Raw genomic sequence first — 18,006 nt, 5'->3', positions numbered from 1 at the left:
CTGAGAAGTCCCATGAGTGAAGCCAGCTGGGGCCTACAGAATCCTAAAGGAAGTGCAGGGGCTTGGGATGAGTTGGGGATCCCCGTCAGGGGACACAGAAGTGAGACTTTGGCTGAGTACCACTATATATACATTTTTGTATGTGTGAGTGTATTGCCTGTATGTATGTAAGTGCACCTGTGCCGTGCAATGCCTGCTGGAGGTTAGAAGGGGGTGTTGAATTCCCCTGGAACTGAAGTTACAGATGGTTGCTAGCTGCAGTATGGATGCTGGGAATCAAACCCAGGTTCTCTGTAAGAGTAGACAGTGCTCTTAACCACTGAGCCATTTCTTCAGCCCCTAATACCACATTTTATATACTCCTCCACTGACCAGCCTCCTATTTTGGTTCAGTTATTTATCTGTCTTTTTTTTTCACTTTAATTTTTAAAGACGTCAAAATCATGTCAACTTAAATATAATATAAATATAATTCCATGTCCATACAAATATAATACATATAAATATAATTCCAGAATAGCTATTTCACGGGATATGTTTTCACGAAAATCTAAAATTTAAAGCATTGGGATTGAAGGAAGGGTGAAAGAGCACATAAAGCATGGTGGATGGATTGTGGAATTAATACTGCAATGTAAATTTGTGCATCCAGTTTAACGCTACCCTAGAAGGTCTCCCTTCAAATTCTTCCCGAATCTCTGAGACTCTAGGAGACAAAAAGCAGCACTGAGAGAAAAACAAACTCGAATGATCATTTCTGCTTTATAGATAAGGAAACATATTCAGGTGAGGAAAATGATTGGGTGATTTGCAGAAGAGCCTGGTCCTACTGCTGGGAGAGGAGATTGGGAATAAGAAGAGGTAACACATTGCACATCTTAGTTTAGGACAGAGGAGGAAATCTCATGAGTCTGATGTCTTTCTTTTACCCACATTGCAGAAAAAAGGCAGTTGAAGCAAGTAAAAAATTTTAACTTTGGCCCAAAATTCTAAAATCTTTGTATTAATAATCCACACAGAATAATAAGCAGCATCTTTGATTACTGACTTTTGCACTAGTACACTCAAAACACCATAGTTTTAGTTTGTAGATTATGCAGCATCTTTCCTCTTCTGAATGCCACTCTCCCAGGAATTTGATGTGTCTGCTTCTGTTTCTTGATTTTCCTGTGTCCACCACATGGAGACAGGATCCAGGCACTCTCAGGCAGTCCCCTGAGTTCTCAGCCCCTATGCCAGAGGGAGTCTGGAACAGGCACTCCCATTTATCTGTCTTTAATAGTACGAAATCAACATTGATGTGCAGGCGTCTCTATGATACGTTGACTTGGTATTCTTCAAACAAATAGCAGAAGTAGCGTAGCTGGGTCTTATGATAGAGCTATTTTTAGGTTTTAAGTATCTCCATACTGATTTCTAGTGTCTCGACTAGTTGACACTCCTATCCAAAGTGTATAAGGGCTTTCTTTTGTTCACAACCTGGCCAACATTTGTTATTGTTTTCATTTTCATTCAATTTTTTATAATTTAAAGAATTCCTTCTTGATTTCTGTAGTGGGCCCCTCATGATTCGTAGCATAGCGTTCAAACTGTGAGTTTGCATGTGTTCTCTAGTTTCTCTTGCCATCGATTTTAAGTTACATTCCACTGTGATCAGACAGACAAGAGGTCATTCCAGCTTTTTATTTTTGTTAAGGCTTCTTCATGTTCTACTATTATATGAACTATCAGTGCTCTGTGGGCTACTGAGAAGAGAGTTCATTCAGCAGCATTTGGAAAAGATGTGCTGTAGATGCCTGCTAAGTCCATTTGATCAATGATGCCATTTGATTCTTGTTTCTGTTTATTTTCTGCTGAGATGACCTGTCTATTGGTGAGAGTGAAGCAGTGAAGTCATTCACTGTTACTGTGTTTAATCTATGCTTTATAGCCCATGGTGTTTGTTTCATGAAACCATGTGTGCCAATTTATGTTGAACATAAATTTAGAACTATACTATCCTCTTGATTAATTGCTCCACTAATCACTATGAAGTGACTTTATCACTTCTTACTAGTTTTGCTTAGAAGTCCATCCTGTCACATATGTGAACAGTGACCCTACTTACTTTTACATTTTCATTTGCTTAGAATTGCTCTTCCCAATTTTTCTCTTTGAGTTTGTATTTGTCTTTCATGGTGAGGTACATTTCTTGGAGGCGCAAATAGATGGATCCCCAGTTTTAATAAAATCTAATATTCTGCTTGGGGAATTGAGACCATTCGTATTCAGAATTATTGCAACACATGTATATTAATTACTTCCATTTCGTTGATTTTGTAGAACTTTATTTTACTGATCCTCATTTGATTAGCTACTTCTGGGGCATGGTTTATTCTTCTGTGACCTCCTGGATATTACACCTTCTCTTCAGTGTGAAAGATACCCTCAGGTATCTTTTTTTTTTTTTTTTTCTTTTTTAAACAGCTGACCTGGTGCTCCCTTTGTAGACCAAGCTGGCCTTGAACTCACAGAGATCTGCCTGCCTCTGCCTCCCAAGTCCTGGGATTAAAGGCATGTGCCACCACACCCAGCCTCAGGTATCATTTTTAGTGCTGGCTCAGTGGTCATGAATTCTTCTCATTTATCCTGGAAAGAAATTTTTACTTTTTCTTCAATTTTGCTGAAAACAGCAATGCAGTTTTGTAGGTCTTGTCTTCCAGAGATTGAAATGTATCATTCTAGTAAGCCCTTCTGACTTTTAAATTATCCGATGTTATTCTGATGGGTCTGCCTTTTACGTAATGTGATGTTTTTCCCTTGCAGATTTCAATATGCTTTCTTTTTTCCTGTATGTATTTTATTTTAATTATAATATGACATAGGATGCTTCTTTCTGGTCTTGTTCTCTGTTGTAAATGCCTGTTGTACCTGGGTGGTCATCTCCTTCCTTGGGAAATTTTCTGCTATGATTTTATTGAAAATATCTTCTATACCCTTAGCATGAAATCATTCTCGTTCTATGCCCGTGTCTCATGCACTTGTCTTTTCATTGTGTTCCCCAAATCTCATGTTCCATCTGCACCTTCTTATTAATTAGCCTTTGTCATCTTCTGAATGTTGCCGTCCTCCCACCTTGTCTTCAGGCACAGACGTTCTCTCCCGTTCTTTACCCGTTCTGTCCATGGGGCTTTCCGTAGTCCTTTTCATTGGACTTACCATACCTTCATGTCCGAGATTTCAGTTTAATTTTTTTCTGTATTTGACTCTTTATTGAAGCTTATTTTCATATACTGTATTTGCCTTCTTTCATTCATCTGTGTTCTTTCTTTGTGTCCTCTTAGGTTGTTTTGAACATACTTATGATAATTCTTTTGAATTCTTTGTCTGGATTTCATACAATTCACTCTTATTGTGCTCCATTACTTTGTGACCAATAATTTTTGGAAGAGTCACATTGCTTTTGATGTTTCATTTTTCCCATACCCTTGCATTGGGCTGTGCATATCCAGGAAAAGGTTGCTAGAATTCTCAAACATGACCCTTATTCCTTCAGTGGGCACGTCTGTAATATTCATGAGGGACTAAGTTGCAGCAGGGTTCACATGTTGTTCCTCTCCTCTACATGGGAGTGGTCTAGTTCAAGAGTTGCGCCCCCAGCCTACATGCTGGTATCACCACACTTCATCTCCAGTACTCCCCAGAGAGTGGATTACTGCCTCAAAGAGGCATAACTGTCACAGGTTTGGCCCATTATGAAAATACAGTAACAGCCAATTAAGAAGCAATTTCCCCTTCAACTGGATCATTCTAGGAAATAAAAGGACACTTACAGTACTGTGTTCATTAAGTAGTTACTGAACGTCTGAGCAGTCAGGAGAAAAGTAGGGTAAGACTAGTGGTTAGTATTGGGTGATAGAAAAAATACAGGGGAGGAAAGTACACAGAGGGAACAGTGAGGACACTAAGGAGATGATGTACCTCAAGATGAAGGTAAAAGGAGAAGGAAAAGATGTAAAGAAATGCAGTCAGACAACCTCAAACAACCCCAGTTCTTGAGCGTCTAAGGCAGAGAGATGCCTCACCCTCCTCACAAAACCAGGCCAATCTGGTCCAAGAAAACCTATCATTAGGGAAATGAAAAGAAAAGAAATAATAGAAAGGAAAAAAGCAAAAGAAAAAAGAATAAAAGAGAAAACAAGAATAGAGCTGGACACAATGGACCTGCTACATTGACACTGAGCAGGAAGGAAGGAAGTTGAAAAGAGGAGATCTGGGTCAGGTACAGAGTCAGAGTGGGCTTGCTTGCATGGGTGCTGGGGTCAGTATTAGCTCTAAGGGTTCTGTCTATGGTTCATGTATGCCTACCTGTGTAGTCTTTCCCAGGTTGAGGTGCAGATGCTGTTCACACCTCTGGGGAGGTGAGATGGTCCTGGTCACACCTTTGACCCTTGCATGGTTGGGATGGTCATCCCTTGCATGGTCATTGATACTGGTACTGTGAGTAGTAAATCTTTCACAGGTTGGATTGAAAATGCTGGTTACAGCCCTGGATGGTCCTTTCCACTGTCTGGTACCTGCTTAGAACCTGTGTCTGTGTTCCACAGCACATCCTGACTTTAACCCGATTTCTTCTTTTCTCAAAATTTCTTTCCTCTTGTTTAGAATGGTCTGCTGGCCAGGTTTTGGTACATAGTCCTGTGATATTTGCTCTGGATTATCATAGTGTGCTGCATAGGGAGGGGCTAGGGTGGCCAAGCCATTGACTCAGTTAGAACAGGCATCTTTTTTAAAAAATGGCATCTCACAGTCCAGCAAGATGACTCAGTGGGTGAAGGTGCTAGTGGTTAGGCCTGACATCCTGAGATGGAGCTTCAGAATCCACTTTGTGGAAGGAGAGAACTGACTCCTACAAGCTGTCCTCTGACCTTCACACACATGCCGTGGTATGTGTGTGCCTCCCCAACCACAAAATAAGAAAAAAAAATGTGAAAATAAAAATTAAATTTGAAAAGTGACATCTTCCCACTGCCCTGAGTGAGGGTTAAGAATGGCTTCCCTGTACCTCCTTTCCCTCAGCTGGTGCCCCTGCAGTGTGTGTTTCTCCATCCTCTTTCTCTTTCTGTCATCTAAAATGTCTCTTATTGAACGTATGGTGCAATTTGTCAGAGGCGTGTGTCTTAAGCCACAGCTTGGTCATCATCATCTGTTGTGTTCCAATGCTGGCTTCATTCTGTTCTGCTCTGTAATATTGTTATTTTTCTTTGATATTGAGACTGGAGTTTTTTGTATAATTGTTATGTAATTTTTTTCTAGTTTATTCCCTCAAGTTTCTATGTGACCATTCCTGAGTGTCATCTGCCATCTTAAAAGCCCGCTATATTCTTTTGTAAACATTATAATTTTAAGTTGTAATTAATTGAAATAAATTCCACTCCCAATTATTCCAATTTTAAGAAGTTTGAAGTGTCCTTTCTTCTCTATTTTCTCAACTCCAAACATTTCTTACAGGTAATACATAAAACTGATGTTTTTCCTAGTGTTTGTTTCTGCATCTTACCACAAGAGTTCGTGAATGTCTTGCTGCTGATGTTCTGCTTAGTAAAGAAATTCAGTATTGTTCATCTTTATCTTCAGTAGTAGTTCTTGAACTATAAGTAGATTTAGGCTTATGACCAGCAAAAATAAGCGCCATTATTGTGTGTGCTAAAGCACAGGTCAGATTCTGTAGTAATGACTTTTGCTAACAAAATGTGATTCAACAAGATACAGAAACCAAAAGATGTAAATAGCTGTTGCTTTTTAATAAGGTTCTTTAATACGACAAATGCTTAGACCAAGCCAGAGCTCCAACATGAAGAGAATACTTTTGCTTATTTTAATATATTAACATAACATAATATTATGTTAGGTAGTTATTAAAGTTTGTTTTTAAAATAGATGAAAACGTGAAAAATGGTTATAAAATTAAGTAAAAAGGTTAGAGAAGCGAATATACTTTGAATGCTAGCACATAACAATGGATATCTGGTGGTAAAAGCTGTGGTTTGTAGGCATTTCTCAATTTCATCCTTGCTCATTGACTTTGCCATAAAAGCAACAGGAAATTAACTTTATCTGAGGCACTGGGTATCATTTGCCTGCAACAGCCTGACTGCAGTGCAGGGTGAGGTTGGAAGCAGGTCCTCTGCTCTCCTTCAAAGCTCCTAACAGCCCTGTATGTCCTCTGTCTCACCAGCAGCAGCACTGGGGGCCATGGCATGGACCTCACCCGTGTGCTCTTAAAGAAGTTTGGAGATTGGGATCCTCTCTGTGCTGATGTAGATCAGTAAGTACCTGATGCCTTGTGCTGGGCCGAGACTCCAACAGTAGCCCTGGAGATGGGCGTACCACTTCCCTTCAGGACTGGGTTAGTCTGTGATGCAACTTATGCTTCATAGAGCGGATATCACCCCAATGAGGAGATCATTACTGTGCAAGTCTAATGGGCATCATCATGTGGAATGACTGGAAATGAACTACCTAAATACCCCTTTTTACCATTCATAGACACATGCTCTATGGCATTGCAGCTCAAAGCTAAAAAGAATGAAGTAGCAATTAAATGAAAACTGTTAATTAAATGTTATTTACTATTAGAGAAAACTTGTGCATATTAAGATGTTATTTTTGTTTTATTTTATATCTATCTCTAGTCTATTATCTATCTATCTATCTATCTATCTATCTATCTATCTATCTATCTATCATCTATCTATCATCTATCTATTTATTTATTTTTGAGACAGGGTCTCCCTGTAACCCCACCTGTCCTGGAACTTGCTATGTAGACCAGGCTGGCCTCAAACTCACAGTGATCTGACTGCCTCTGCCTCCCGAGTGCTGGGATTAAAGGGGTGCACCACCGTCCCTCGTTTAGGATTTTTACAGTTAAGAAGCTTATCACAGACATATACATGTATCAGTGGTAGTTGTCTTTCTATATCTGTCTTATTTTTCACTTGTTCACAATCAGTTCCACTCATGTTGCTACAACTGACATGTTTCTTCTTTATGACTGAATAATATTCTTTATGACTCCCTTTCTCAGCAGCCATTGATTATCTGCAGCTTTTCTTGTTTAGGTGGGACTCTGTGAGATTTCGCCCATCTACATTGGCATGTCAACTGGTGTTATTAGTACTGTTTAGACAGCTGTATTGTTGAGATTTCATGGCTACCACCTCCCTGTAGTGTCTAGACAATACCATCTAGCAGCAGTCATCCTGGTCCTCTGGCTCTTAGAGTCTCTCTACCCCTTATTTTGCAATGTTCCCTGAGCCTTAGGTGTAGAATTTGCATTGTAGATGTAGCAATGGGGCTGGGCACCACACAGTCATTTATTCTCTGCATTTTAACCAGTTTTGGAGCTTTGTCATAGTTTACATCTGTCATCTTTTAAAAAAAGTTAAAACATAAATCTGTATTTAAAATTTGTAATCAATATTTATAAATGACTATGTTGCAATTAAGCTGTGATACTTGAGTAATTATTTACAGTCAAAAATATTGCTTTTGGGGCTGGATACATTGCTCAGTGGTTAAGAACATTGGTTGTTCTGGCAGAAGACCCGGGTTTGAATCCCAGCACCCACATGGCAGCTAACAACTGTCTGTAACTCCAGTCCCAGGGGATCTGACAGCCTCTTCTGACCTCTGCGGGCACTGCACGACACAGGTGCACTTACCTACATGCTTTCTTCCTCCATATTTTCTTTCAAGCCTATGAGATTGGAAATGTAATTTATGCTGAGCGTGGTAGCTCACCCCTTTAATCCCAGTGCTTGGGAGACAGAGGCAGGTGGATCTCTGTGAGACTGAGTCCATTTTGGTCTACATAGTGAATTCCAGGCCAGCTGGGGCTACAGGGAGACCCTGTCTCAAAAAAACAAACCCCCACAAAAACCCAAACAATATAGAACTTATGTTTTGCGTGTCTAAATTCTTCATTTTTATTGTGAGGTCTTTGACAATCCCATGTGTGTGTGCGATGCATTCTGGTTACTCTCCAGCAGTTTCCTCTCTCCTTCCCACCCCTGTCAGTTCTCCTCCCTGCCTGTCCTTTATCCAGATGCATGACTTTTGTGTTTGTTTTGTGACTCAGTTTAACCATTGCTGTCTCTATGACCATTGGGTTGGGACTGTCCATCGGAGCATGGTGGGGCCCAAGTGGCTGCATAACTGAAGGCAATGACTCCCGTTTCCTAAATCTATCCATAGGAAAGAGCTCAGCAGTGAGGGGTAGGGCTCAAAGTTTCCGACATCCATTCGCCTATTTATCAACACCTGCGTTGATTCCATGTTACAGAAGTAAGCACTAGAATGGTAATTATCAGAGACTGGGAAAGGAGAACGGGGGAGGATTGATGAAGATCAACAGCATGCACTTGGATAGTAGGTCTAAGTTCTAATAATATGACTGACAACTAATCGAGTATTTTAAAATGCCTAGCAGAGTATTTCGATTGTTCCCAATGCAAAGAAATGATGTTTCTGATGATGGCTATGTTAAGTCTTCTTGTCAGCTCATTACACACTGTACCTATGTGTTAACTATCACATGTGGGGAGGACTGGGGAGATGACTCAGTGGGTGAGAGAACTCACTATGCAAGCATGAGGACCTGAGCTCAAATCCTCAGCATCCTTGTAAGAAAAGAATCTGAGCATGGCTGTGTGTGTCTATGATGCCAAGGTTGGGATCTGCCCTGGAGATGGCAGATCCCCAGAGCCCACTTTCAGCCAATCTAGCGGGAACAGTGAGCTACTTGTTCAGTGAGAGGCCCTATCTCAGGGACTTAGGTAGACAGTCACCCCGTGTTTTCCTCTGTTTTCTGTGTGTGTGTTTACAGAGGCACATACTTGCATGCTCACATGTGTGCATAGCACATGCAGCACAAACAAAAAATTCTACTGTATATCATAAATACAAGCAGTTATGATGTGTCCTGTAGAAATTAAAGATTGCCAAAGGCCAATACATCAGTATGTGGCAAACTGCTTTAAAGATAACGTTTCTGGACTTGAGGATAATAACGCTGATGGGATGGCTTGTCTGTGAAGCCTTGAAAAAACACACCTTGCTTCATAAATGCTTGCCTTCCTCTTATTTTTCCTTAATTTTTATTCACTGAGGATTTACTATAAAGTGTTGCTATAGGGACCAAGACTAGTGAAAAGAATATGGCCTAGTCTTAAGGGATTCATAATTCCAGACAGAGTCATTGAAGCAAGTGAGAAAAACTGTAATAACATCTATCTTCAGTGCTACATGTGTGTCTTTTAAATAACACATGTAAATATCCAGGCAAAAATATAGTATAAGAAATAGGTTTCCTCATTTGTGAGGAAATATTTTGTCCATTAGTCATCTTGGTAATTGATTTGAGACTGAATAACTATTAATAGTCACAGTATGGAAGAACTGATAGAAAATTAATTATGCTGCTTTGCTTTAGTTCTCTCTGGAAACACAGAAGTAACTTATTTAATGTAGCCTCTATCAGTGGTGTTTTTGTTTCTTCCTCTGTATTAAAACACACAGGATGTAAACTACTATCTCCAAGGAACTGAAACCTGAACACATGTGATCCACCCTTGGCCAATGTTGGATCAAGGAAAGGTTAATTAGCAGAAAAATTGGGTAATTATTTTATATAGTCTCTCAAAAGAATGCAACTAGGTGAAAATGATGTTTTGAGGCTGGCAGAGGGGTTCAAATTCTGTCTGGACATCCACCTAAGGTGCTTTACATAGATGTCAGTAGCCCTCCACATTCTCCACATCTGTTCCTTGCCCAGATCTGGTACCCAGGGTGAGCAGGCCAGCTGCTTTGTTGGTGAGCGCTCGAGAGGTGAAAGTCCAAGAGCCTGGAATCACCACCAACCGGGATCATTTGTGAAGGTCAAGGGTAGAGAGCACAGAATCTGAAACATCCAAGTATAGGTGACGAACACGCCTTGGACACGAGACTGCCTCAGGCAAATCTTACTCTTACTAGCTGTGCAACATACGCAGCTGACTCAATTTCTCTTTGTCTCTGTTGGCATCAAATGTACCTTCACCTCTACAGAAAGAGCAAGGTGACCTCCAGGGAGCTTGTTCACTCTCTTTAGGCAAGCGCATACCTCAGAACACTGCTTTCCAAACAGGAGGTCCTCAGAGCATCTGCCCCTCTCTTTGAGATTTAAAATGCATGTTATACTATTAAAAACTCCAGTCAGCCCTACATAATAGAGACCATGTTCAAGGCCTGACTCTGGAACAGCTACACCCTGTGTCCTACAGAGCACATTAGGAGCCTACTCTGCTGAGTCAGAGCATATTTAGAGTCCGAACATGCGGGAAATGGACACAGAAGCGCCTGATTCCTAACAGGCAGCCCCATCTGCCTATCTGCCTGTCTCATGAATGCTCATAGAGCTTGGTAGTAAATCACATTAGGAGCCTACTCTGCTGAGTCAGAGCATATTTAGAGTCCGAACATGCAGGAAATGGACACAGAAGCGTCTGATTCCTAACAGGCCTATCTGCCTATCTGCCTGTCTCATGAATGCTCATAGAGCTTGGTAGTAAATGTTTAAACACAAAAATCGTTAGGGCCTGTGTGTTCAAAAACCTAAAATCCATTAAATACTGCCATGGATTTGTATGCAAATCTCGTGGTAATGTAGTTTTTTAAAGTTTTTTTTTTTTTTTAATTCTCCACCTCTCCCAATACCACCACACAGGGAACCCGGCTTTCCACATGTGAGCTTTGGAGGAGAGGACACATCCAAACCACAGTCCTCTATACCTGTCATCCAAGGCACTTTTGGCAAAAAGGACCTGCTGGGCTTAAGCTATACAGAATCATTTTTAAATAAAAGTAATTATGAAATACAGCACACTGATTAAATGTGTAACAAATTATGGACTGTTTCAATGCTAACTTAGAAATCTCTAGGTGCAATCCCTGTAAGGTAATCAATGAAGACACTAATAGTGAGAAAGTCTGTGATCATTTTTAGTATTTAGAGAGTTGTATGTAAATAGTATTTGCTAGCTGAGCTGCGTTAAGAGAAATGACATGTCTCCTTCTGTGGGACTGGCTCTTCCAACCTGCTGTTGCTACACGTCCTGTCTTGCATTGGAACAACACTTCTGTGCAGAGAGCTTGGACTTGGAGCTCCCTGGGCAGGTCAGTCCTGCTGCTGTGTGCTCTCCAGCTGATGGCTTGACTTTTCAGAGATGACACTCTGCCTTGCTATTCTGAGGAATGAGGTGAGAAAGGATTCTGGTCAAGATATTGGTACCTGTGATTTAGTATATACTATCCCCCTCCCCAGTATTTAAATAATTCAAAATAATTGTTTTTACTTTAGCTTGTTACTAAGACTGAAGACCTGAGTTTAATCCCTGAAACTCATATGTTGGAAGGAGAGAACTGACTCCCAAAAGTTGTCTTCTAACCTGTACGCATATGTCAGTGTGTCATGGCTCGTCCCCCCATCCCTCCCACAGCATATAAGTAAATAAATAATCAAGCAAATAAATAAATAAATGTAGGAAAAATATAAAAATAAGTTTTCTAATCATTGCTACTTAGTGTTTCCATAACTTCCATAACTCTTTTTTTTTTTTTTGAGACAGGGCTCCCTATAGCCCCAGCTGACCTGGAACTATGTAACTGGGTTAGCCTCAATCTTACAGAGCTCCTCCTGCCTCTATCTCTGATTAAAGGCATACACCACCATGCCGACTCTGTTTCTATAGCTCTTAAAATCTGTCTTCAACATAGAAATTTAACATATACTTTTCTTAAAGTGATTACGTTAATATGTCATGACACAAAAATGAATTAACAGGTTGCTCTTATGCAATTAATAATTAATAAGCAATTACTAGTTGCTTCTTAGTATCTGGTTATGCATCTGGAAACCTTGGGGTTTGATATCAGTTCAGGCCCTGTGACAGTCATGGAGTGTGGCTAGCTCGTTTAGCAGCCAAGTGATCATCACGTCATGTGATGAATCTTGGCACTGTCACCAAACTTTGCCATCAAATTAGCTGCTCATTTGAGGAAAGCAAACTCCAGAGAGCTGCCTTGGGGCAAGGAGCCGATTAACTTGTGAACTGTGTTCTGCTGTAAAAGAGCTTGCTTTTATGGAAATATAGTTGTTGATTTTACCCAAAAGGTCATTCCAGTTCTCTGCTTTCTTTTTTAGGAAGAATTCTTCAAGCTGGCACAGGGGTCCTTATTCTGTTCCTGAATTCCAGGGCTCCTGTGGCTGCCTGGTATGTTTTTACAGTATTCTTCACCATTTTAGCTATATGCCTCAAGAGAAAAAGCAAGATTCTTCCACCTGTGAAATCTCCACTTTGTTGTTTTTAAATTTATTGACTTCTGAATGTACTTACTTGGCTGTTGGTGGGAAAACTTTCAACCCTTAAAGTGAGCAAGATGCAACTCTTCTCAGACTCTGTTGCCTGTTCATTCCTTGCTCAGCCCTCCTCATCACTATCATCCCCACTGGCCTGCCCTGAGCAATTCTTCAGAGATGAAGAAGCTAGACTCTCCCTTAGGGGAAAATCTTCCCAAATCTCATGGCAGAGTGACCTCAAGGCTTTTGTCATATTTTCCTTTGTTTTCCAAGAACTAGATATTAAAAACAAAGATACTGATTAGTGTTTCTGTAAAAGTTTTTTGATTGATTTTATGTGTTTTTCCTGCATGAATGGAAATGTACCCATGCATGCAGTTCCCATGGAAGCCAGAAGAGGGCATCAGATCCCTTGGAACTGGAGTTACGGATGGTTATTAGCCACCTGTGGGTGCTGGGAACTGGACCCAGTTCCTCTACAAGAGCAGCCAGTGCTTTTAACTGCTGAACTATCTCTCCAGCTCAGTGTTTCTAATATGATTGATGTAAATAAAATATATGAAAGAAGATATTCTGCTCTCAAGATGAAAGCCGTATCTACCTAGTCTGTGAAGTAGAATAAATTGAAATTTATATGGAAAATTGAATGCAATCTATTGCAGAGTAAATCTCAAAAGGTAATCAATGAAAGACATAGAGCTGCTATTGTCAACTGGCCTTCTAACATGGCAATGCCAATTTATGTTTCAAAAGGCTGGGGGTGTCACTCAGTTGCTGGAGTATTTGTGTAGCGCTCACGAAGTACTGGGTTTGGTTCTAGCACTGCATGGACTAGGCATGGTGATGCACAGCTGTCATCCCTGGACTCAAAGAAAGAGTCACTGAGCATCCATCAGGGAATGGTGAGCATGGTGAGCATGCTTGTTGGCCTTTGTACCAGTGACCCATGGAGTACATTCCCTTTGATAGTTTAGTAACTTTAGAAAGTGGGCTTTGGGGGGATTCAGCCTGCTTTCTTCTTCTAGACCAAAGGTAAGCACATAAGAGAGAGCAATAGTGAAGTGCCCCAGCAGGGACTGTATGGGTTGGTGGCATTGCGGGTTCATGGACGTCTCCATGTTTCCTTTGTGGTCAGTGAACTCACATTTCTTGCTTCTTTGCACTGACCAACAATCTTTTTCTTTGTCTAAGTTCTTGCATTTCATCACGAAACCTCTAACACTGTGCTCCAAGCTCTATTTATTTATTTATTTATTTATTTATTTATTTATTTAGGTCTTTTGGGGACAGGGTCTTCCCGTAGCCCCAGCTGGCCTGGAACTCATTATGTAGAGCAGGTTGGCCTCGAACTCACAGAGATCTGTCTGCCTCTGCCTCCCAAGTGCTGGGATTAAAGGCATGTGCCAGCACGCCCGGCACTCTTATTCTCTTTAAAAAATATTTTGTCTATTATTTTTATTTTATGTGTATGAGTATATTGCCTGTATGTATGCAAGTGCACCCACATTGTGCAATGCCTGCGGTCAGAAGAGGGCACTGGATCCTCCTGGAAATGGAGTTACAGACAGTTTAGCTGCCATGTGGGGGCTGGGAATCGAACCCAGGTTCTCTACAAGAGTAGCCAGAGCTCTTAACCACTGAGCCGTCTCTCTAGCCCTCAAGTTCTTACTCTTGAGGCTGGATTTAGTTGTACTACTAGAGCAGCAGCTTTCCTTTCCACAAGCCTCAAGTCTGTTAGGGTTAGATTGGTATCAAGAAGGCAGAGATAATGAATAAGTATCAGAATACTACTATGGTCCTCAATTCAGTACAACTCACATGAACTCTATCCAGTAATATGCATGCAAGAGAAGAATGATTTCACAGGAACAAGTTCTGTAGGCAAATGTGCTTCAGAAGTAGCAGCTAAAAAACCAGCATCGAGATAGTTTTTCTGAGACTGTTACATAGGACATTCCTTGAATTGACAGCACATGTGAAGAGGGTGCAGCGCCTCTGCAAACCGTTTGACGGAAGAAGCCTCTGCTCCCTCTCCTTCCCTCCTATTCTTGCTGCACCTGATGCTCTTCCTTTTGTGCCATCTCTTCTCCGGGGAACACTTTAAGAAATCCCAGCCCAGAGTTTAGAGACCAGAGGGCCTCAGGGGAGAACTTGAAGCGTGAATCGGAAAGATTTCAAGGAATTGTTCCTTAAGGAGACATGGGAAGGCACGTGGGAGGCGGGTACAGATCAAGGTCACTTCTCTTATTTTTGGTGGTCATGTTGACTGTGTTTGACAAAAGGCAAAATACTTCAGTCCCCTAAATCTTGCCATCCAGAAATTGTGTGTTTGCAAGGCCACATCTACTTCCCCATGTGTTTTTCAACTATATATTGGCTACTTACAGAAACCTAAGGTTAGTTCCATTTGTTATCTGGAAGGGACATCACTAGGAAAGTCCCAAAGGAAATGGGAGTTGTACAAGTCTTGAAGAGAAAACAGGGAGTTTGGAGTCTGAGCTCTCCTGAACAGCAGGAACGTATTACTGTCAAAGCCCAAGGTGTGACCTTATGCAGAATTAGTAGAGGGGTGCTCTGTTCCCACAGCTGGTGTTAGAAGTTGCTTTGCACTGGGCAACTGACATAAATAAGTTTATTCTCATAATTAAGTGCTGGGGGCCAGAATTTGAAGCCAGTGATGTGGTTTGAAGCCACAGTGCTTCCCTGGAGGCTGTAGAGGAGAATCTTTACTGGCTTTGGCTGACATCTGTTGGCTTCAGGAATTTGTTGGTTTATGGTTTTGCTACTCCAGTTACTGCCATTAGGGTGCCCTGTCCTCCTCTTCTCTGTCTGATCTGCTGTCACACTGCCCTGTCTTCTTCCTCTGTTGTCTAATCTCCCTCTACCTCCATCTTGTAGAGACACAAGTGATGACTGGCAGTGGGCTCACCCTGACCTTCCAGGATAATCTTCCTAGCAGAGATTCATAATTTAATGACATCTTCACACCCACTGGCACATCTGGTGGCATTTACAGGCTCCAGAGACAAAGAGTCATTATTAAGCTTACCACAGGAAGTATATTTGGCGAGAACAACACACATAAGAGAAAAAGATTAAGTGCATTTTCTAGTAGACTTGAATTCTTGATAAAAATTTGATTTTTTTAAGCAAGAGACTCATCAAAATACAGATTATATTTTAGAAAGATATGTGTTAACTCAGTTATAAGATGGATTGGAGAGAAACACCAGAGGCAAGAAAACTTTCAAAGTTGTTATGTGAATCTGTGAATAAGATAGTTGCATTTGACTGAATTATTTACCCATGTATTTCAATTGCCAAGAATACATCCTATGCATTTGCGGTAGACAGCATGATAATTTCTTACACACACACATTGCAATAGATGAGCTAGTCCTGAACGGATGCACACATTAAACAGCTTTGTTGAGTCATTCTATGGTGGATTTCTTTAAGTTTCTGTGTTGAGAAGGACTAAAATCTGTTTAGTAGCTTTTAAGCACACAGTACATGGTTTCCAGCTATGGTGAACATTTGTGCCCTGGACCTATAAACTTACTCCTCCTGTTTATCTGAAGGATTTTGGCTGTGACCGGTATCTCTCCAATGTTCCCCATGACCACCCCAGCCTCTGACAGTCACTATTTTACTCTGTTCCTTTGAGTTGAAGGGCTTAAACTTCCACATTAGCATGAGAATTTGGTTGGGCTATAACTTCCAGTAATTAATATTTTTAGCATATTTCTCCAAGCCTTTCTAAAAGTCATACTTTAACATTATACGAACCTCCTAAATTGTCATCGTTTTTGCATGCATATATGAAGTAAGTAAGGCTGCTCTGGTTTTGAAGAGAAAAGAAGCTTTCAAAGTTGGAATGAAAATTTCAGAGACAGTTTCCTGTTTTCACGTATCATCTTCTCCAAACTTGCTCTGATGAAGTGACCACGAAGCACATTTAGTCATAGCTCTGACTGTGGCAGGAGTGGCCTCTGGCATTAAGGTGACCATCACCTCCTTCCTCACTTGGTAGTTATTTTAAGAGTCAGACCGGGAGCAGTCACTCTAGTGAGCCAACCAGGGAGGCTGTTTGAGTTTTGCTTCAGACATGTATAAAAGAAACACAGTCTTTGAATTCTCCTGCCTATCTTCCTCCCACCACCTTCGCCTCTGTCCCTTTCAGCTTCTTCAAACACAAGAGAACCCTAGTGAGAACATTTTCCCTTTTTATTTCTTACAAATCTGCCCAAACTTACATACAAAAAAGGATTTGAAGTTCCCAGATATAATTGACGGCGCAGGTCACGGTGGAATTCTGGCACAACTCTCAACTATAGGAGACTCTTTAGAGATCAGAATTTATAAAAGGCTGGAGATAATTTGTTAAAAATTGGAAACTAGGAAAAGTCACTTTTAGTTTAACTCAGTGTCAGTAAGCTGGTTGTGGGTTGTAAAAAAGTTCCTATCTTATCTCTTTGAAAACAATTACAGAAGTGTCCAAATAAAAGTGCTGGAGCTCCCCACCTGACCAACTGCCTGGGACATACACTGCTCAATCTCTCAGGCTATGACGTGGAGGAATACTTGTTGGTGCCGTCTGCAAAACCAAGGTGTGTACACAGCTGTTGCTGGGTCTTTTCTACTGTTTGTGAGTTACAGTCATTTCTCGACTTCCATAGGCATTTGTTCCAGCACCCAGAGGGTCCCCAATCCACAGGTACCAGAGTCCCTTATATAGATGGTATGGTGCTGCCATAGAGCACACTCATCTTCCCAAATACGTTAATCATCTCCAGATGATTCATATTTCCTGACACAGTACAAATGCTATGTAAATACCTGCATTGTTAAGGAATAATGTTGAGAAAAGTTGATACACAGTGAATACAAACACATTTTATTTTTTGGAATACTTTTCGCCCATAGTTGGCTGAACTCACAGAAGTGTAGAGCTCACAGACTTTGGGAGTTCACTATACCTTGGAAAAACCCATTGTTTCAAATATTAATGTGTATAAAAATGCAAAAGTCTAATTCATTCCTCAGTGCTCATAGAAATTCCAAAGCCAAGCTGCAGGTCTTAATCAGAATGCTCACTGTGGTTTTCAGTCTTTGAAGCATTGGGAAAGAGCCTTTAAATTGAAATTCCATCATTGATGGAGGCCGGGGAGCCAGCAGCAGCAGTGACAGCTTCCTTGCTTTAGGGAATAGAGCAGGTGAGCTAACAGCATAATGAAATGGCAGTCTCTTGTTAACATCCCCTTTAAGAGAATGGGTATGACTGGTGCCTTAAATTCCTTATGGCTTTTGGGAAACATTTGTTTTGAATTTCCTTGAGCCTAAGGAAGTGACTGCAGATTGTTTTTGGTGTTGGTGGCATTTACCACACTGTCAAATTTCTTAAGCTCTCTAAGCACGCCGCATTGCTTCACATATGCAGGAAGGCTCTCCCCATTGCCAGGATACCTCACCACCTTGCACCGGCTTCTCCTTTTCCAGGCCAACAAGTCATCATCTCCCTCAGCCCAGACCTTCTCTGTCCTCTAGTTAGTCTGCCTCTCTCCTGTGGCCCTCCTTTCTAGTGTCCTTAAATATATCCTATGATCTTTACCTTCCTTTCCTAAAAT

The 18,006-nt window shown here is 41.0% G+C and overlaps 1 protein-coding gene across 1 annotated transcript in view; it reads left to right on the top strand.

The window, feature by feature from the left end:
* Window positions 1–18,006, top strand: part of Abca13 (ATP binding cassette subfamily A member 13) — a 449,044-nt gene that overhangs the window by 273,940 nt on the left and 157,098 nt on the right. Inside the window, exons 43-45 of the mRNA XM_017802262.2 lie at window positions 6,224–6,307; window positions 12,224–12,293; window positions 16,871–16,989. Coding sequence (XP_017657751.1) covers window positions 6,224–6,307; window positions 12,224–12,293; window positions 16,871–16,989 — 273 coding nt within the window. The remainder of the gene's footprint in view (window positions 1–6,223; window positions 6,308–12,223; window positions 12,294–16,870; window positions 16,990–18,006) is intronic.

This window comes from Nannospalax galili, unplaced genomic scaffold (genome assembly GCF_000622305.1).
Source record: "Nannospalax galili isolate Female #2095 unplaced genomic scaffold, S.galili_v1.0 scaffold304, whole genome shotgun sequence".
Lineage (NCBI taxonomy): Eukaryota > Metazoa > Chordata > Mammalia > Rodentia > Spalacidae > Nannospalax > Nannospalax galili.
The sequence above is the reverse complement of the archived record's forward strand: the minus strand, read 5'-3'. Positions and strand labels throughout refer to the sequence as shown.